This window comes from Semicossyphus pulcher, unplaced genomic scaffold, assembly GCF_022749685.1.
Source record: "Semicossyphus pulcher isolate SPU_LCO1_2020_fin unplaced genomic scaffold, fSemPul1.0.p SCAF_12, whole genome shotgun sequence".
Taxonomy (NCBI): Eukaryota; Metazoa; Chordata; class Actinopteri; order Labriformes; family Labridae; genus Semicossyphus; species Semicossyphus pulcher.
The window spans coordinates 26,107,377-26,125,000 of record NW_027211626.1 but is presented as its reverse complement, the minus strand read 5'-3'; the positions used below and the strand labels follow the sequence as shown (position 1 = coordinate 26,125,000).

General features: G+C 41.2%; 1 protein-coding gene across 1 annotated transcript in view; it reads left to right on the top strand.

The window, feature by feature from the left end:
- The window catches only part of LOC138588869 (cilia- and flagella-associated protein 46), an 81,478-nt gene that overhangs the window by 36,499 nt on the left and 27,355 nt on the right, over positions 1-17,624 (top strand). Inside the window, exons 22-39 of the mRNA XM_069659115.1 lie at positions 2,147-2,328; positions 2,671-2,802; positions 2,912-3,071; positions 5,620-5,683; positions 7,587-7,722; positions 7,816-7,999; positions 9,745-9,892; positions 10,573-10,775; positions 10,879-11,001; positions 13,454-13,615; positions 13,977-14,125; positions 14,245-14,343; positions 14,424-14,484; positions 15,061-15,153; positions 15,334-15,534; positions 15,625-15,731; positions 16,655-16,837; positions 16,951-17,089. Coding sequence (XP_069515216.1) covers positions 2,147-2,328; positions 2,671-2,802; positions 2,912-3,071; positions 5,620-5,683; positions 7,587-7,722; positions 7,816-7,999; positions 9,745-9,892; positions 10,573-10,775; positions 10,879-11,001; positions 13,454-13,615; positions 13,977-14,125; positions 14,245-14,343; positions 14,424-14,484; positions 15,061-15,153; positions 15,334-15,534; positions 15,625-15,731; positions 16,655-16,837; positions 16,951-17,089 — 2,526 coding nt within the window. The remainder of the gene's footprint in view (positions 1-2,146; positions 2,329-2,670; positions 2,803-2,911; positions 3,072-5,619; positions 5,684-7,586; positions 7,723-7,815; positions 8,000-9,744; positions 9,893-10,572; positions 10,776-10,878; positions 11,002-13,453; positions 13,616-13,976; positions 14,126-14,244; positions 14,344-14,423; positions 14,485-15,060; positions 15,154-15,333; positions 15,535-15,624; positions 15,732-16,654; positions 16,838-16,950; positions 17,090-17,624) is intronic.

The window sequence follows — 17,624 nt, the reverse complement described above, 5'->3', positions numbered from 1 at the left end:
TCGTCTCTCAGTCTGTTTGATATTTGGCTGAAGGTAACCTCTTCAATCCACAAGGCCTCATGGATAAATAGATTAGATTTAAGTGGTCAGAGATAAAGGTCACTGTGATCTCTGATATCAAAGTTTTTGAATCCAAGTCAGGAGTTAAATAATAACATCATTTTACACAAAAGTTAAACAGGATTAAACGATGGAGTGACGATGTAAATACCCAGATGGATAACAGTCAGCTTTACTGTGAAGATAAACTATTCACCATATTTACACAGCAAGTATTTTTTTCTGACGTCAAACTCAAGATTGGAAGCTCAAGCTTGTTATCAAAAGGATCATGTGGTTTTGCTGCGAGTCATAAACAATCTGTTATCATTCGTCGCTTCCTTATTGATCAGAAACTGGAATAACAGAAGACAGTGAGAATCAGTGAGGAACATCAGGCTAACGTTAAATTAAACCACGTCCTAGCACATCCTAACATTAGTGCGTGATAGTCTTACAAGATATGATAGGAAAAAGTGAATTAATTCTTAAATGTTATTAGCACTTGTAAAAGATCTCCTTATGGCAAGTCTATGTAAATATTTCTAACGTTATTCTATTTCTAATATTGCTGACGTTAGCTGTTGTATATCTGAGTATAAGATGTTGTTTTACCTTCAGATATGGCTTCAAATATCTCTCTCCAGATTTAACTATCCACTTTCTTTACAGTTGCTGATCAATTGGGAATTTGTAAAATGATAGTGATTTTCAAGAATCCCCATGTTGCAATACAACATGCAAACCTAGTACACTGAAGTGCAACATTAGAGAAAGTATGGTATTATGTCCCTCCTGTAAATGACTGCTGTGCGACTGTCCTGTTTAATGTAGACTGTTGTCTTGTTTTAGCATTATGTGTTCTTTAAAGTGATAATCTCAAACATTTTCATGTAAATAAATGTCTGTTCAGTCTCTATCTATCGCCGAATGAGGTAACACAATAGTGATTGGGCCCACTGATGAAAGCCTTTGCATTTGCAGTATATAGTATTATTACAGACTGGGTGTCTGTGGCGACTTTTGCGGAAATAATCCGAAGCAGCGCCCAGTTAGTGACGCGTTTCCCATCAGCCAGCAGTGGTTGGTCTGCCAGAGAGGGTAGGAGGAGCTAAGCGGCTGCTTTTCCGCTCTCTGCAAGTGTTGCGAGTAAACAGTAATCTACTATGGCTGAACAAACAGAGAAAAGATGGATGACTACAGATACAACTTCAGCAATAAGTGAAAATCCAAAGAAAAAGAAACAAACTTGACGCTCAGATGAAGGCAAACAGTCTGAAAAGGAAAGTGACCGTCAGCCAGGAAAATCAGGAGTTACAACCGGAGCCAATATATCTGGGAAGTGTGATCCCGCTGTTACCATTTTTCGCCATATGTGCCACCAAAGAGAACGAAACTGAGATCTTTGAGATTGAGACTTAAAATATTTTACATACAAAATGATTGTCCTAGTCCAGGCCATAATTAATCTGTCATTCTATGGAAAACACAGATGGATGTAAGCTGCAATTTGATTGGTTAGTACAGACATACCACTGTGAGGTTCTAATTCTGGTATCTGTGGAGAATTACTCCCCTCTGACAGAAAGGCCTTGTAGCCTTTCCCACACCTCTATTTTCTTTCACTGTTTCTCACATCCATCCTCACCTCCCTTTTCTCTTCCTTCCTTTCTTCACATTTTTTCTGTCTATCTCCTTCTCATTATTTTTAATTCTGCCTTTAAATCTACTTTCCAACCATTTTGCCATTTTCCCCTCATTTCTGCTCAATCCTTCCTTCTTCTAACCTGTCATTTTCTGCGTGCCTCCATTCACCCTCCTCATTTCTTTCCTTTTTTTTTTTGCTCCATCCCTGATTACCTCCCCTGTTTCCCTCACCAATGCTTTCCCTCATTTCTCTCCCCTCCCCTCACTCTCATTCCTTGCTGGCATTGCTTATTTTCCCCCTTCTCCTCCATGTATTCATTCTCCTCGCTTGGGTCCCCTCCTTTCCCACCCTCCCTCTTCTTGTCTTTTCTTTCACTCCCCCCTTGCCTCTTTTTGGACACCCCCTCCTCTCCTCATTTCCTTTTCCCATTCCCCCCCCCCCCTCTCTCCTTACCTGAAGCTGGTGAGCTCGGCGTCTGAGTGCATCTGGACTGACGCTGTGGTGGAGCTGCAGGTGTGGTGCCAGCTGGCTGCCTTCTGCCACGATGCCGATGAACACAGCCTGGTGCTGTTCTGCACCGAGAGCGCTCTGCAGCGGGAGGAGGCAGCATCAAAGAGCCTCAACACTCTGCCCTGTGTTTTGTAAGTGCAGATGAATGATTACACATTTTTAAACAATAGGATCGTTTTAGAAAGAGGATAGATCTTTTTCTTGATGTTATTCTTTAACTATATACTTACACTATACAAAGTAAATGTTCAGAGTGGTTGAGGTGTGCGCTTGCTCAGCTCTCTGGGGGGCAGGTGACCTCTTGTGCATATTCAGGAGTGTTGCAGGTGATGTAATTGAGCAAGTGTTGCTTTCCAGTTTTGCCACAAAGTTTGAATTACATTCAAAGTTTTCCAGAGAGTGTCAGTTTATATTTTGATTGATTGACAGATTGACTTTGATTGGCAGCTCATACATTTCCTCATATTCCCCAGGTACGGTCCGACAGCAGTCAATGAGATGCTGAGCAGTGCTGCCTGTTTGAGGGGTTTGAGTTTAGTCCACGAGTCCAGAGGAAATGTGCACACTTACAGAGAGGCTCTGAGGGTGTTCATGTCCGCCATCAGGTGCTCTTTACAGATTATTAACAATGCTTTGTGCAGCTGCAACAAGTTAGGAAAAATACTCTCCTGATCGCTAACCTTACGTGACCTTGTTATCTTCTCCTGTCTACAGCTCTGCAGAAAAGGCAGAGAGTCCAGCATTGTGTGTGGCAGCTGCCAGACATTACTGGAACACGTGTCTGCCGCTGACACTGTCTCCTGAGGAGAGACAGAAGCTTCAGGAGCCTCTGGAGAAGATCCTGACTGCTCTGGTTCAGACCACCAAGAAACATGCAAGTGTTTGGACCCTTCTTCAGCCATAATCACATATTCACCTTAATCTGTATGAATCCTGTCAGTGTGTTATCTTGGTGTCATGTGTAAGCAGGAGTAAAAAGGTTTCCTTTTTGGTTTTAGATGTCAACACAAGCAAAACTAATTCCTTTGAAGTGCAGGCCAATTCTGCAAAAACATATGATCATGTTGCTTTGTTATATATTATCATTATCAGTAATAATATAAAGTTTGATAATGCACTTAGTTTGAAGAGTATTTTGAACATGAGGTAAAGTTTTCTGCCAAACATGTTCAGTCTCCTTATCCCCAAAACAAACTCAGCTGGTAATTAGGACAGGTAATAAAGATCTAAATACAGCAGTTTCATGCTAAAAATCTCTGTTTCTTTGACACCCTTCGGTCAGGGTTCTGGAGCTGCATGACTCGCTGCTGCTAACTTTAGCTTACGTTGAATCTCTCTCAATATCAGGGACGATGATTACTAATAAAAACCTGGTTAAATTGTATGTTTAAAGACCAGCTCCAGTCATGTTAACACATATAAAATTCTCTCCTTGAAATAATAATAATATGCAAATTACGTTTTAGTACCTTGTAAAAATCCTCCCAAAGCATCTCCTCCTTCTCCCTCATTAAAATTTCCCCGATCTGCATAGGCCCCGCCCACTATGCATATTTCCAGCCGCCCCCTCCGTCTTGAAAACAAAACACATCTCTGCCATTGTTTAGTGGCAACTTGTTGAAACTTAGCTAGCTTGAAATGTAGTAATTAGTAGTCAGTCGTGAGTTTCGATGACGGTTACAGCTGGCTCGGACATCGCTGTAGTGGTTGCCATAGGTTACACATAAAGATATGTATAGCGTCACCCCGTCCATTAACAGGATTGGCTCCTTAGGTTTGTGACGTCTCAAACCTGCCAACATGAAAACGTGTTGTTCAGCCTGTCCTTGGTACACTGTAGTTTAAAAGCAGACAGGCCCAGCCATGGAGATGACTGCTGATGTTGTCCCTGATATGTCTTGTAGCACACGAGATGGAGATGACGACAAGGTAAAAACTGGATTTTCACTGGAGGGGTCTTTAATAAGACCAATATCTAAATAGTGACAGTGACATGACTTGCACAGGGAGAAAGTAGTTCTGTAATTGGATAATAGATCCATCCCTATTAAGTTGAAAAGTTTATCATCATTATCAGCATAAATTTGATTGCATTTCCTTAAAGAGAGATTGTGTCATCACCCAGAATGACTGATGTTGTCTGTGACCGAATCACAGCCGTGCTGATTTTCAGTACATCACTCCCTCAAGTGTGAAAGTGCTTTCATACAACAGTTATGCAAGCGGCAAATAGTAGTAAACAGTAACAATCAACAACAGATTCCACAATTTAACTGAAACTGGACTTTTGTTGCTTAGCAACCCAAACATCCTCCTGCACTCTGTGTCTACTGGTGACCACAGATCAGCTGTTTTTATCATGTACATTTATCTGTTTGTTTTAATTTATTGTCAACCAGTGAAATCAGAGTCTGCTGTGATTCAGAGGTACCAGCTTCATTAATGTAGAAACATGGTCTGCTGTAAGGTTAACAGTATTCAGAACACCTGGCTGAGGCGGAGTGATACATACGTGAAAAGTCCCAGTGATGTTGTTCTCTGTATCAGCACTCATGGAAAGCCTCTTATCCAATCGGATTACTTGGTCAGGACTTACTGTTATATGTCAGATAACATCAACAGAAATACTTTACAGTACTGTATATAAAGGCAATGCTGAGTGATCAATAAAGAATATAAAACCACAGACAAAACTACCTTCTCGATAAACTTCCCGACATCAGTGTCCTGCTGACAGGAGAAAAGCGTTTCATGTCCTCTTATAGTTTCCAATTTCCTCTTCAGTCCTATTATCTCTGTTCTTAACAGTTTTAGTGTGGTAACTTTAAAAGCAGCACAGCTTTTAAGCTTGCTCTGCTATCTTTAATTGATGATAAATTGATGAAACACTTACTCTAGGGTGCTACAGGGGAGAATTTGTGGGTGTACTCAAGTGTGAGAAAACATCTTCCCAGCGCTGCCTGTGGACAGCCATCCAGCCCGAGGGATAAACAGGCGTTCATCTGCAAAATAACTTTAAATCTATAATTAAAGGCAGCTTGTGTGAGAATTCAGAATGATGTTCATCTGCGGCATCCCCTCATACTTGACGCTGTTACTCTGAAGTATCGCTGAACACAATGAGGGAAAAATCGATATTAATCCCATTAAACTGAATATAACACACACATGGGATTTGTCTGTTTGAGATGTCCAAGTGTGAACATCAAAACAGCTACATCAACCGGATAAGTAAGCCCTGTGATGCTGCGATCTCTGGGAGAGGCAGGGGATTTACAGAGAGGAGGGCAGGGTCGGATACAGGGCGAGGTCAGACAGCAATTTACATCAGTGAGCTTAAAGGACCACAAAGCATCCAGCACTACTAGAAACACTCTCCTGTCACCCGTGTAGTGACTTAAGTGATTCCCTTTGTGTTGCAGGAAGAGGGCAAAGTGAAAGGCCTGCTGACCTTCACAGCTCTGAGTTCTAAACAGGAAGCAACAGGTGAGTGATTAAAGGAGCCTGAATGGTTCTTTTTCTTTTTAATTGTTCAAGCTTGTATCCTTTGCAATCTCAGAACTCATTGGCTATAGTCTGACGACCATATATCCTCTGTGGACAACGGTGAACATGTTGGGCATGTCTGGTGTAGCCAGCGGTTAGCAATGAACAACTTCCAGCCCAGGTGTCCTTCTCCGTGCGCTGCATTGTTTACAGTCCAGTTAGCAGCTCAAGAAGCGACCGTGTGTTCAGATCAAAGTGAAATTCTCCCTCCAGATGTGTCTGCTAAATAAACACTGTCATGTCTTGGTTCGTTCCATCCCCCGGAGGAGCGCCCGTTCATCTGTCTGTGCTGAGTCTCAGTCTCACTGTAAACAGTAAGTCACACAGAGGCTGCACTCTGGCTTACTTCAGCAGGATGAAGCCCAAACAGAAACAGACTTTCTTGTGATTGACTTTAATTAACGGCTCTTCAGTTTGCTGAAATAACAACATCATGATGCAGATTAGGAACAAGTCAACATGAAGCTTTGTCAGGTCTGTCCTCAAGAGGAGGGGGCGCTGGTTTAGCTCAGGTTCCACTTCCGGTCTGCTGATCATTTGGTGCATGTCATCCCCCACTTTCTACTCCCAACATTTCCTGCCTATCTTCAGCTGTTCTATAAATAAAGGCAAAAGCCAAAAAAATAAAAAATAAAAAAGGTCTGTCCTTTTGAGAAGAAAACTACTTTAACATGACAAGTTTCTTGAACGGAGAGCAGAGCCATCATTTCTGATGCATTCAAGGAAGTTAGGAAATCTAAACCCTTTTGTGACACAGCGTCAAGGGAATTTGTATCAGGATGAAATTTTGCTCTTGAACAGATTGTTGCTGAACTTGCTGCAGATGTTTGTTTGTAGAGATTAATAAGGAGCTAAATCGTTGTCAGATGACGCTGATGGGATTACGGCCAATACATTCCACTGCATTTGCTCTCCACACAGACTACTACTCAGACTACAAACATACTACAAACAGAAACCAGAATACTACCTGTACTAAAAATCCACACCCCAGCCTACAGATTCTGCATTTCTCTGTAGAATCTGTAAAAAGACATTATATCCTGGGAAGACTGCTTGAAAAAATCTTCAGTCCAGGATAAAAATGTATGCTCTGGGACCTGCAACATTTTGCTATTCGGGCAACTCAACTATAGTAAGCTTTCAAAGAATGAGGAACAAAAACTGTGAAATTACTTAAAATAAACACAATTCTCTGCACAGAGCATGATCATCTAAGTTTAAAACAAGTACAAATATTTTGTGCCAATGAACCCACAGATACCAGAAAGTAGTACGTCATCACAGTAGTTTATACATTTCTTTGCTGACTTATGTACACGTCAAACACCATGTTGGGGATTTAATATGTTTATTGAATTTCCCCTTGGGGATTAATAAAGTATGCCTTCTTCCCTCTTCTTCTTCTTCTTGTAATAGAATTTTACAACACTCAGAATGACTCATTGTGTGTTCCTTAGATATTAAAAGTGTTCTGTCTTTGCTGAATTCAATTTAGTCTCAATTTGTTCTTAATAAGAGATGAAAAGGAGAAGATGGTTTAAATAAGAAACTCTTCGACAAATCTGTTTCATTCTTCTCAGATTAAACACTTTGTAATTTTGCTAACTGTAGTGTGAAGTTTTACGTTTAACAGAACCAGAAATTAAATCTCAGTAAAAAGTATTAATTTCCTTTTAAGATAATTCAGGACAGTAAAGTCTGAAACAAGTAAAATGCTCAAGTAGAAAAAGTACTCTGTAATTAGAAATATACTGTAAGAAAAGAAGCATCCTGATTTAGGATGTTTCACTATCTACATATGAATGTCTGTCTGTGTTTCTGTTTGTGCCTCTGTGAGCAGGTGAAGAGGAGCTGACCCTGAAAGCAGCCATTTACAGGTTGCTGCTCCACATCCACACTGACAAAGCAGACTGGAGAAGTGCTCTGAAGCTCCTGGACCAGGCTATTAGAGACATGCCCTCCAAAAGACACCAGCTGTGAGTAACACAGGGAGAGATATGAGAAGGACTAGAGAGGTGGACACACAGAAAGTATAAAAGAACCCTTCATGTCCTGTTGTGTTTTACCAGACCTCTGCTGAAGCGGCGAGTCCTGGTGAAAACTCGACTCAGGGAAAGTGTACTGCCCGACATGAAGAAGTTACAAGATGAAGGCGAGCCGTGCTGTTCATCTATGTGGCACCAGGTGGCGCTGTGTCCGGGCACTATTACCCAACAGCTCAGCTGCTACCAGAAATCCATCACCTCTCTGTTGGTAATATATCTGTCCTGGTTTTATTTTTATATCATTACCCAACCTGAGTCATCAGATAGGTCATGTTGGAATCTGTCATATTAACACAATTTAATATGTTACTTCCTATTGAATCTTTTTGCATCAGCACAGACCGCTTTTCTAGAAAAGTCTCTGGCACCATCATGTGGAGCAAGAGTGCAATTACAACTAACTTACCAAGTCCACCTTACAACATCCAGGAAAAAAGAGGGCAGCCTCTCTGATGGGGCGAGATTAAGTTTACAGGGTTCTTCGTAAGCCAGTGGTTTCCATGAAGAATAGAAAATAATATTTTTTTTTAAATATAACTTCAGCTCTGGATAAGTATGGGAAAATATTTGTGTTTACAGATTGTTACTCATACTCTGTTTTTATATGTGGGAGTTTTTCATGGTGTTTGGAGCAGCCAGCTGCCGCAGCCATAACAGTACTCACTGTGCTAGAGACACAAAGCAGAGGCTATAACTGAACACACCCTCCTACACAGAGCTGCCTCTATGTCTTTACTATTCTCCAGGTGCCTAATAACTGAAACAAACCCAGACATCTGCTACCAAATTAAAAAACATGCTGCAATATGTTGGAATTATTAAACAACATTTAAGCTTGTCTGAACAATGATCAGTCATGCAGTGATTTAGTCATTAGAAAGTAAACAGCATGTCTTTCTGTGTGATGACAGCATGCTTCATCTCTCGGTTATTGACTCCTCCACCGACACAGTGAATGAACAAGACCACAAGGTAGAATTATAATGTTTCATTCGGGGCAAATTTGGCCCCTTTCTGTGCAAATGAGCCTCGTGGCTAAAAGCACCTAATTCACTAACACCAGCGCTAACAGCATCGCGCAGGTACAGTGAAAATATTACCATCTGCAGAGAGCTGGTGGGAACTGCAGAGCAGTGTTATAAGGGCTGTCACGCTCTGAGTTTACTCTGATCAGGATGACAATTTCACCTTTTGTGTGATCAAAAAATGTATTTGTCTGTAAAAACAATCTGTTAATAATATATTGTCATTATTATGATTATAATCGATGGATCAATCAGTCATGGGCTGTGCGAGGCTCAACACGAGCACAGACACGGGCAGACGGTCTTGAGCCATTACACATGACAGGGATTATTATCTGGACGAGCTACTGCTGCGCGCTCTGTTAAAGAATAAGCTGCGTTACAGACGGTTAAACTAGTAAACACCTGTCAAGTCTGGACTTTACAGTAACCTGTTTAAAGAGCTGCCCCCTCCTCCCCCTGCTCATTATTGATCTGTGAATGGAGTTGAGCTCCGTCAGTGTGGAGCTCAGCCTGGGAGCGCGGCACCGCGCAGCAGTGAGTGGAGGTGCAGACAGCTCCTCTTCACAATCAGACACAAAACAAGAGCAAACTGCACGGCTCTGTGAAACTTTATGGGCGTGTTTGTGCTTGAATATCATCAGTTCAGTTTGCTTTGTGAATCAGACTTTGAGACGGAGCAGATAGCGGGGGCAAATGATGCGCAATTTATGGAGCTATCAGCGGCCACAATTCACTCTTAGTGAATTCCCCCCTAGATTTGTAAATATAAAATCTGTAGGAACCCTGATGGTGAAAGTCAGAATGAATGACATCTCTAACACCAGCCAATAATGTGGCTTCAGCCCAAGCTCCAGGCCCTACTTCCTGTTGATTATTGTACATGTTTTAATGTTTTTTGTGTGTTTGTAATGCTATTTGTGAACAGAGTGCAGAGACATGGTGGCAGAAAGTTGGCCTCCTGCTGGAGTTTGGTGAGTGGCTGTACTGTCACAACTTCCCTAAAGCTGACGCCCAACTCCATGTCCAGTGGGCCGTAGACATCCTTCTGCAGAGGAAGGGTGAGCAAGGAGCAGGTGAACTCACTAACACAGCTTGTTCATGTGTCATGACACAGTTGTGTGCATAAATAGTTGTTAAATATGCTTCTGGACACTGTAAAATCTAGAGGAAAAGGTAAGATTTAGAGAATTCCCTTCAAGGTACTTATGAACAGTGATATCTCAGAGTTCCTGTGCCTCATGGCTTCACTTCTTGTGTGTGTTTGCACATGAAAACATGAGCCTGTGTGCTTTTTATTATGGGTTTTACTTTGTGTTAGTCTCAGTGGAACCACATCTGTGCGTCTGATCTAGAAAAGGGCCATGTAACAGCTTTGTAATAGTTGCATCAGCAATGAGATTCAATGTTTTTACTTTCTTTTCACTTGTTAGCATGTGTAGACATTAAAGCCAGAAAATATTGTTCAGAGTAAAAAGAACTGACCTGACAAAGTTCCCATGTGGGTACCAACTGAGAATAACACAACACCATTTAAAAGACTGCCGAGAGAAGCCCATTAAATACTCCCTGAGAGACCAACTGAACCCACAAATACAAGATAATTAACTAATTAAGATGTGTGTCGTTATTATAGGCTTTATTTCTAATTGTTAAAAGTAAAGAAGCTATTTAATTATACCTACAGATAATTCTACATATCTGCCTTGTTTCCTGTTAAATTCTTTGTCACAGTAATTGTCTATCTTTCCTCCAGGGGACGAGTCAGTGAAAAGCGAGTCCCCAGTTGGAGACCGGGGCTCGTTATTTACACACAGTTTGTCAGATCTGAAGGAGGTGCAACGCCTTGACAGCCTGCTACGAGCACACACTTTGCTCGCTGTCATGGCAGACAAGACTTCACCTGATCACCAGCTTAACCTGCTCAGAGCCTACACCTTTGTACTTCAAATGTGGCAGGTACAGCATCTTTACCCCAGCACTGTCCTGTCACTCAACTTTGTTACTCTTGCAAATGCAAATTTTGTCTCAGATGTTACATGCATCCTAATATGCTGTTCAGGTGTCTATGAGAGTGTGTCGTGAGATTTCCAGCGAGACGGCAAAGACTCAGCCGTCCCAGCCTCCTCCCTCTGCTGGATCCAAGAAAGGCAAAGACAAGAGCAAAGGCAAAAAAGTGAAAGATGTAAGTCGTGTAGCTCGATTTCAGTAAATCATTCTGTTTCTAGTGAAGCATGTAACATACAGTAACAGGAATGTGAAGATTTTAATTATGAATATGACATTGGAATTCAGGTTTAGCTTCACCTGAATCAAAAAGCAGATCATCCATCCTCTCAGTATTTCTTCACTCCATATTTGTGAACATCCAAAGGAAAAATAAGCTTAAGACAAAACAGCTTACTGGTAGTGTGCAGCTGGACAGCCGGAGTCAGAGAAACAACAGAATTGTTAGTCTTAAATAAATGTTAAAATTACTATGTCTGCATGCACGAGTTATCCCAGCTCCAATCTGAAAAACTCAATATTCCTACCCAGCTGTAACATGGCTAATAAGAGTGAATAATCCACTAATATCCCCCCTTACATGCAGCTGTACATACTGTGATAAACCCCGTCCCTGCAAACTGTTGGCTGTTTTGTTTGTTTATAGCACAGAGCTGACTCAGGCAAGAGGCCGTGTGTCACAAACTGCAGTAAAAATCCAACTAAGACTCATTTTCTGAATGTGCTTTATAAGAAGTCCAAAGACTGCTTCTAAAACCTGAATAATATCAGCATGTCTCACATGTCTTCAGAAGAAAATGATACATTCATAAGGCCTAATTTAAGATATCCAAACAGAAGCTGTTTACAGGCTCTACATGCTTTAAAGCTGCCCATGCATGTAACTGCTATGCTTAACATCATGGCTATTCTTCTAATCTCCTAGGCATATTTACGTGAATGTTTTTAAAATCCATTGTCCCTCAGAATTAAACTGAATAAGTAAGACTCATATCAATATCCGTAATATTGTCATATTCGCAATTATATTGGAAAATCAGTGGGCAATTAAATGTATTCAATGGCACAGGCGTCAGAGCTAAACAAATCTTTATAAACAAATTGTGACCCACCCTCTGCTGGGGCCCCTGCAGACATAAGGGATGCGCCCCATGTTGTTTTGATATATAAGAAGCTCTGCTAAAGTACATTTAAATGTGTTCATCTTCTGGGTTAAAGTGCTTTTTGTCCAAGAGAATCTCCAAATTCAATGTCAAACGCTTTTGTGATGATATTTATTTGCTGTAATTTTCAGCTCATCACATTATTATGCTTTGCTAGCTAAATTGTAGCTTCATCATCAATCTCCGTTGTGTAGCTCACTTACCCACAGTTAGCTAAATTATTTCAATTTGGATTTTTTGGAGCCCACAAAGGTGGCCGTGAGAGATTTAATATGTTTCTGTTGTCCGAATAAACGGAGTGTTGGAGCCTTCAGTGAATGTTTATTCCTTGTTCATCACACAACGCAAGAGAGAGTACACAACTGCTACACAACAAGTTATTATCCTTCTATGATGGAAGGACTTCAGGGGACTTCAACAAAGTTACACAAGAAAGAACCCACCTAAAATACAAAGCTACACACAAAGTAGCACATCATAAACGCATGCTTGTCAAATAAAAACAAGCCATAAAAACTATAAGATGGGAAGCAAGGTTAGCTTACAGTTGTAAGTCCTCCAATAAGCACAAGGCGAAACTTTTCTTGATATTTATTGAGGAATTCACTTGTAAAACTGCAGCAAAGCAAAAATTGCATACGTAATTAATAAATAACAACTTCAAACAATAAGGCACAAAGGCCACAAATCTGCATCAGTCAAAGTGCTGAGTCGTGATGCTAGCTTACAGCTCTGCCAGCTACCCACTGACTACTCTTAAAATTCCAAACCCCAAGAATCACACATCAAAGGAGCCAAAAACATAGTACTCAGGGGTGCTGGTTGGCTCTGTCGGTAGAGCGGGTGCCCCATGTACAGAGGCTGCAGTCCTCGACTCACTGATCACAGGTTCGACTCCCAACATTTCCCGTCTATCTTCAGCTGTCCTATAAATAATGCCAAAGGCCAAAAAAATAGTCTTTAAAAAAACAAACAAAAAAAAACATCGTACTCACGAAAAAGTGTCCAAGGCAACAATGTAGTAAGGTAATTGCAGCAGGAGAAGAAGAGGCAGTCTGACCTCCACCACACTTCACTGGTTCTGAGGGAAATGCACTCCTCCAAAGCTAATGCTAATAAATAACCCAGAGGGGGCAGTATCAAAAACAAAACACTGAACAGTTTAAAATGTACTTTACTAAAGGACAGAACAAGTTACTGGACGTACCTGTCAACAGCTGTCAGCCTTTGTTCACCCTTTCTATCTGTAAGATTTAAAGAAATAATGCTTTTGAAGAGCGTCTTGTAATGAAAAATAAGCTACTAAGTTTCAAGTTACCAGACAGTACTACTTTGATACTGCATGACATGATCTGACTGCATTATTGATTTACAGTATAATTTACTTGGGGCAGTAAAAGTATTATTGACATGTATTATTTTAAATTGATTGTGTTACTTTGTGCATTGTGTGATGTGTTTGGGCAGCCTCCTCCTGCAGAAGAGAGACCCAAACCTGTCGTCCTGGATCAGGAGCTTCCTTCCACCCCACAAGACTGGGCTCGCTTTGTCTGTCCTGAGCAGGCCCGGCAGATCTTCAGAACCAACAGGAACCCCCACTGTATCAATACATACAGTATAACAAAGCAGGCAAGGCCACACACAGTACCTTCCAGTGTCAGAACCGTCTGCAGTCTATTTTCAACATAGCAGGGAATGTATCTGGTATTAATGTCACACTAAGAATTTGCCATATGTTTGTCTAGAGGAAGTGCATTTATTAATGTGTGTGGGCCAAATTAAATGTTGGAAGAGTTTGAAACCTCAGTATTATGAATTAAATATGTTATATTTCATTTATCGATCTACCACCAGAATGGTATGCAACAATGTGGCTGGAAATCCAGCACAGTCGGCATCATGAGCTCTGTCCTATACTAATGCTGGATATGACTGATGTATGAAGAATTCTTTTGGTACAAATGTCTGATTTGTGTTTGTTTGGCTGCAGACCCAAAGCCTGTTTTATCTCAACCTGCTGGAGAAAGAGCTTCACTCACTCTCCCTTGACCACCTGACGTTACCCATAATGCATCTTGCTGAGACCATTGCTCATGACCTTTTGGACATGAGGAGCCTCTCCGATCTCTACCGACTCAGGTAAAACATAATCAAAGAAACAGTGAAATAAAGGGAAACTATACTGTCTGTTATTATCTAACAAACTGCCCAAACTGAGTTCAAGCATTAAGATGATGTTTTTGTCTTTCTTGTATTAGAATTGTGCGGACGTGTTGTCTGCTGGGTTTAGAGGCACATTCGGCATATCACCCGCAGCTCCTGAGTCTGAGCAGAATGCCTGAGCAGGAGCAGATGGAGTACGTCGGCTCGCTTATAAAGATTTCATGTTTGCACATTTTGCTTTAATGTCCTGTGATAACGATCTTTGTGATTGCAGCTGTCGCAGACAGATTGCTTTTCCACAGGAGAGGAGAGGCCTTCACAAAGACGACAATCAGGTCAGCCGGCTTCTCACAAAATCCATGTTTTAAATGTTTCATCACAGGCTCCACATTCACGGGGGGTTATGAGTTAAAGAAATGAGCATTAAAATTAATAACTTTACTCTGATGATATCATTACATCTGAGAGGATGATTGGCAAGCACCCACCGGAGACTTTTATTGGGGAAGTGGATTTACTGTGTGCTGTTATTTAATAATGTAACACTGAGGGATGGAACATTAATATATGAGGCGAATTAGTCACTGGAATTAATGTTCACTTTAAACTCACCTATTTGAAACGATTAAGATGGTTTAATGCTAATTATTAATGGTTATAGCATCCTTCTCCATAATCTATTAATTAACATCTAAATTAATCAACCCCAAAACTTTAACACTGTGACTCAGATCATGAGGAAGGATTTTCTTTTGTTGCACATGTATAATATTAGATGTCTTCACAGGTCCAAGGGGTCCAGGCCCAGCCCTGGTTGACCTGCAAAATGTATTTCCTATATGCGATTGATATTTCAGATATACACTGATCAGCCATGACATTATGCAAGTTATATTTTTATGTGTGTCCAGGACATTTGGCTGGACAAAGCTGAGGTGTGCCTCAGCATGGGGCTCTTTCAACCAGCCAGACAGCTGATGGCTGAGGCCCACTTTGTGTCCATGGTGAGTTGAAGGATAAGAAGATCACACTGTCAAACTGATAGTAAAATCAAATCAGAATTATCTGTATTGATCACAGGATTTGTCTCTTTTTGCATTCCAATTACATTGATTTACTTCAACAGCTCCCCTAATATTAAACACAATCATAGTATCTCCATTTTTTAAACTCTTTCTGTTCAGGAGCTCGGAGACCAGCGAGCAGTAGCAAGAAGTCTTCTCAGTCTGTCTGTTCTGGCTTGTGAAGAGCAGAACTTTGCCCAGGCTCTGATCCTGCTGGACAAAGCCACAGAGCTGGGCGGGGATGAGGAGTTCTGGTACCAGCTCACCCTCACTAAGGTCAGAGCTGTAGTCGGCCACAGAGACGAGGATGCACACATCAAGGTATACAATCATCACCTTCTATCCTCCCTCTACTGTAAAACTATTTTTGTAGGGAATAATTTTCCCATCATGCCTTTTCTTCTTTCTCAGGTTGATCAGATTATTAAAGAAGGCTGTGGAGCTCTGAAGCTGGTTCTGGAGCAGCGGATAAACAGAGTCCAAGAGCTCACATTCTTCATCACTTCATTACAGATGAGGTAACACAAAACTTCTGTGGTTGATTTTCATACATATTTTAAAGGGTGATTCCTGTTTATTTTAAACAAGGACCCTATTTTACATAATTGGAGTCTAAATGACGAATAGGCGCAAAAAGTTTTGGAATTGCTCCAGTAGGTAGCTTCAGCCAACAGCCATGACACAGGCTGTAATGTCTGCAACATAATTCTTAGGGGCAAATGCTCCTGATGAAAGTGCGTCCACTAACTGACAGACTCAGATCTATCTCTGGTCTATCTCTGTAGGGATCCTTTCTGTAATGTCGTCACACACGTAGAATAACAATCTGAGCCTGTCAGTGGAAACAACAAGAACTTTTAGTGGACGCACTTTGATCGGTCACATTTCCCACCCAAGGATCGCAGTGCTATGACCGAGTATTAGGGCCACATTAGAGAAAATTTTACGAGGAAAAAAGTCAAAAGAGAAGAAAGTCATAATAACGAGAATAAAGTCGTTATTTTTTGAGAATAAAGTTGTGATATTACGAGAATAAAGTAATAAAAAAATGAATATTATGACTTTATTCTCGTAATATTATTACTTTTTTCTCGAAATCTTAGAGATTTTTTTTCCCTTAATGTGGCCCTAATACTCTGTTGTACATTGCAGACATTACAACCATTTTTTTGTACCTATTAGTCATCAAGACCAAGAATAAAAAATAGCAGAATTTTCCATTATTGTATCATGATTTGACTTTAACCTGCATGTAAACAAAAATCAACTGTCAAAAGCATTAGCTTTAACAAATGAGACCTACATCCAGCATGTAACTATGAAACATCCTTTAAATATGATTTTATACATTTTCAACCCGACACACTTCAAAAACCTTTGACATCAGCAGGCATTCGAGTAATCCTGATAATCTAATTGGATCTGTTGTCTTGTGTTCCAGAGGTGCCATTGAGTGTGTCCGTGCCCTTGGTGGTGGTGAACCTGGAGAAAGTCTTTGCACCAAGACTGTCCAGAGGCTAATGGCTGCCTGTGATACATTCAGAGAGTGTGCCAGTGTTTTCACTAATCTCAGCTACAGACAGCAGGCAGCAGAGGCACATGTAGAGTCTGCACACGCTCTGAGGTTAGTCCTTCAGGAATCAGACCAGACCTGAATAGTACTAAATTGTTCTTGAATGATCCAGTTGTATTGTGACAGCTATGTTCTCTCACTCCCTCAACATTATTGCTCCACAGAATCCTGGCCAACAACACTTGCTCTCCAGAGGACCGTCAGCGCTTCCTGCTCGATGCTCTCTCCCAAATGCAGCTCTCTGTTGCAGAGCAGGAACATGTGGTGCTGAACGCTCAGAGGCTGCTCCCCTCACAGGAGGAGGTAAATACAAGCGTTCCTTTAAAATTCATCTGCTTTTGGGAACCTTGGGAGACATTTCAGGCCCTATTGTACACCTGGCACAAAGCGCTGCAGCACAATGTGAGTCTCTGGTCACTCACACGGGGACGCACAGCAGCGCTTCTACTCATAAGGTAAAGGCAGTGTTTTTGCAGATACAGTGAAATAACGTTTATCGGACAGAGGACTGTGAGACAGAAAGCTTTTGTTTCCCTTGTCTTTTTAAATCATGAGGCTGCTTTATAGTTGTTAACGATCTGCTGAGAAGTGCAGGAAGATGTGGACAAGCTCACCGCTGCCTCCACACACACCTGCTTCACCTCAGGGAGATTCCTGCTCCAGCCACACGGGCGAAAAACTACTGAGACACCAAGCTCTCCATCTCACACGCACATTCTGATCTTTCTCTAATACACGCAGAAACAGACACACACTCACACACACGCAACTAAGATGTAAATGTGTTACAATCCTCAAACATAACTACCTGACGCACCAACAATCATGCCCACAGATA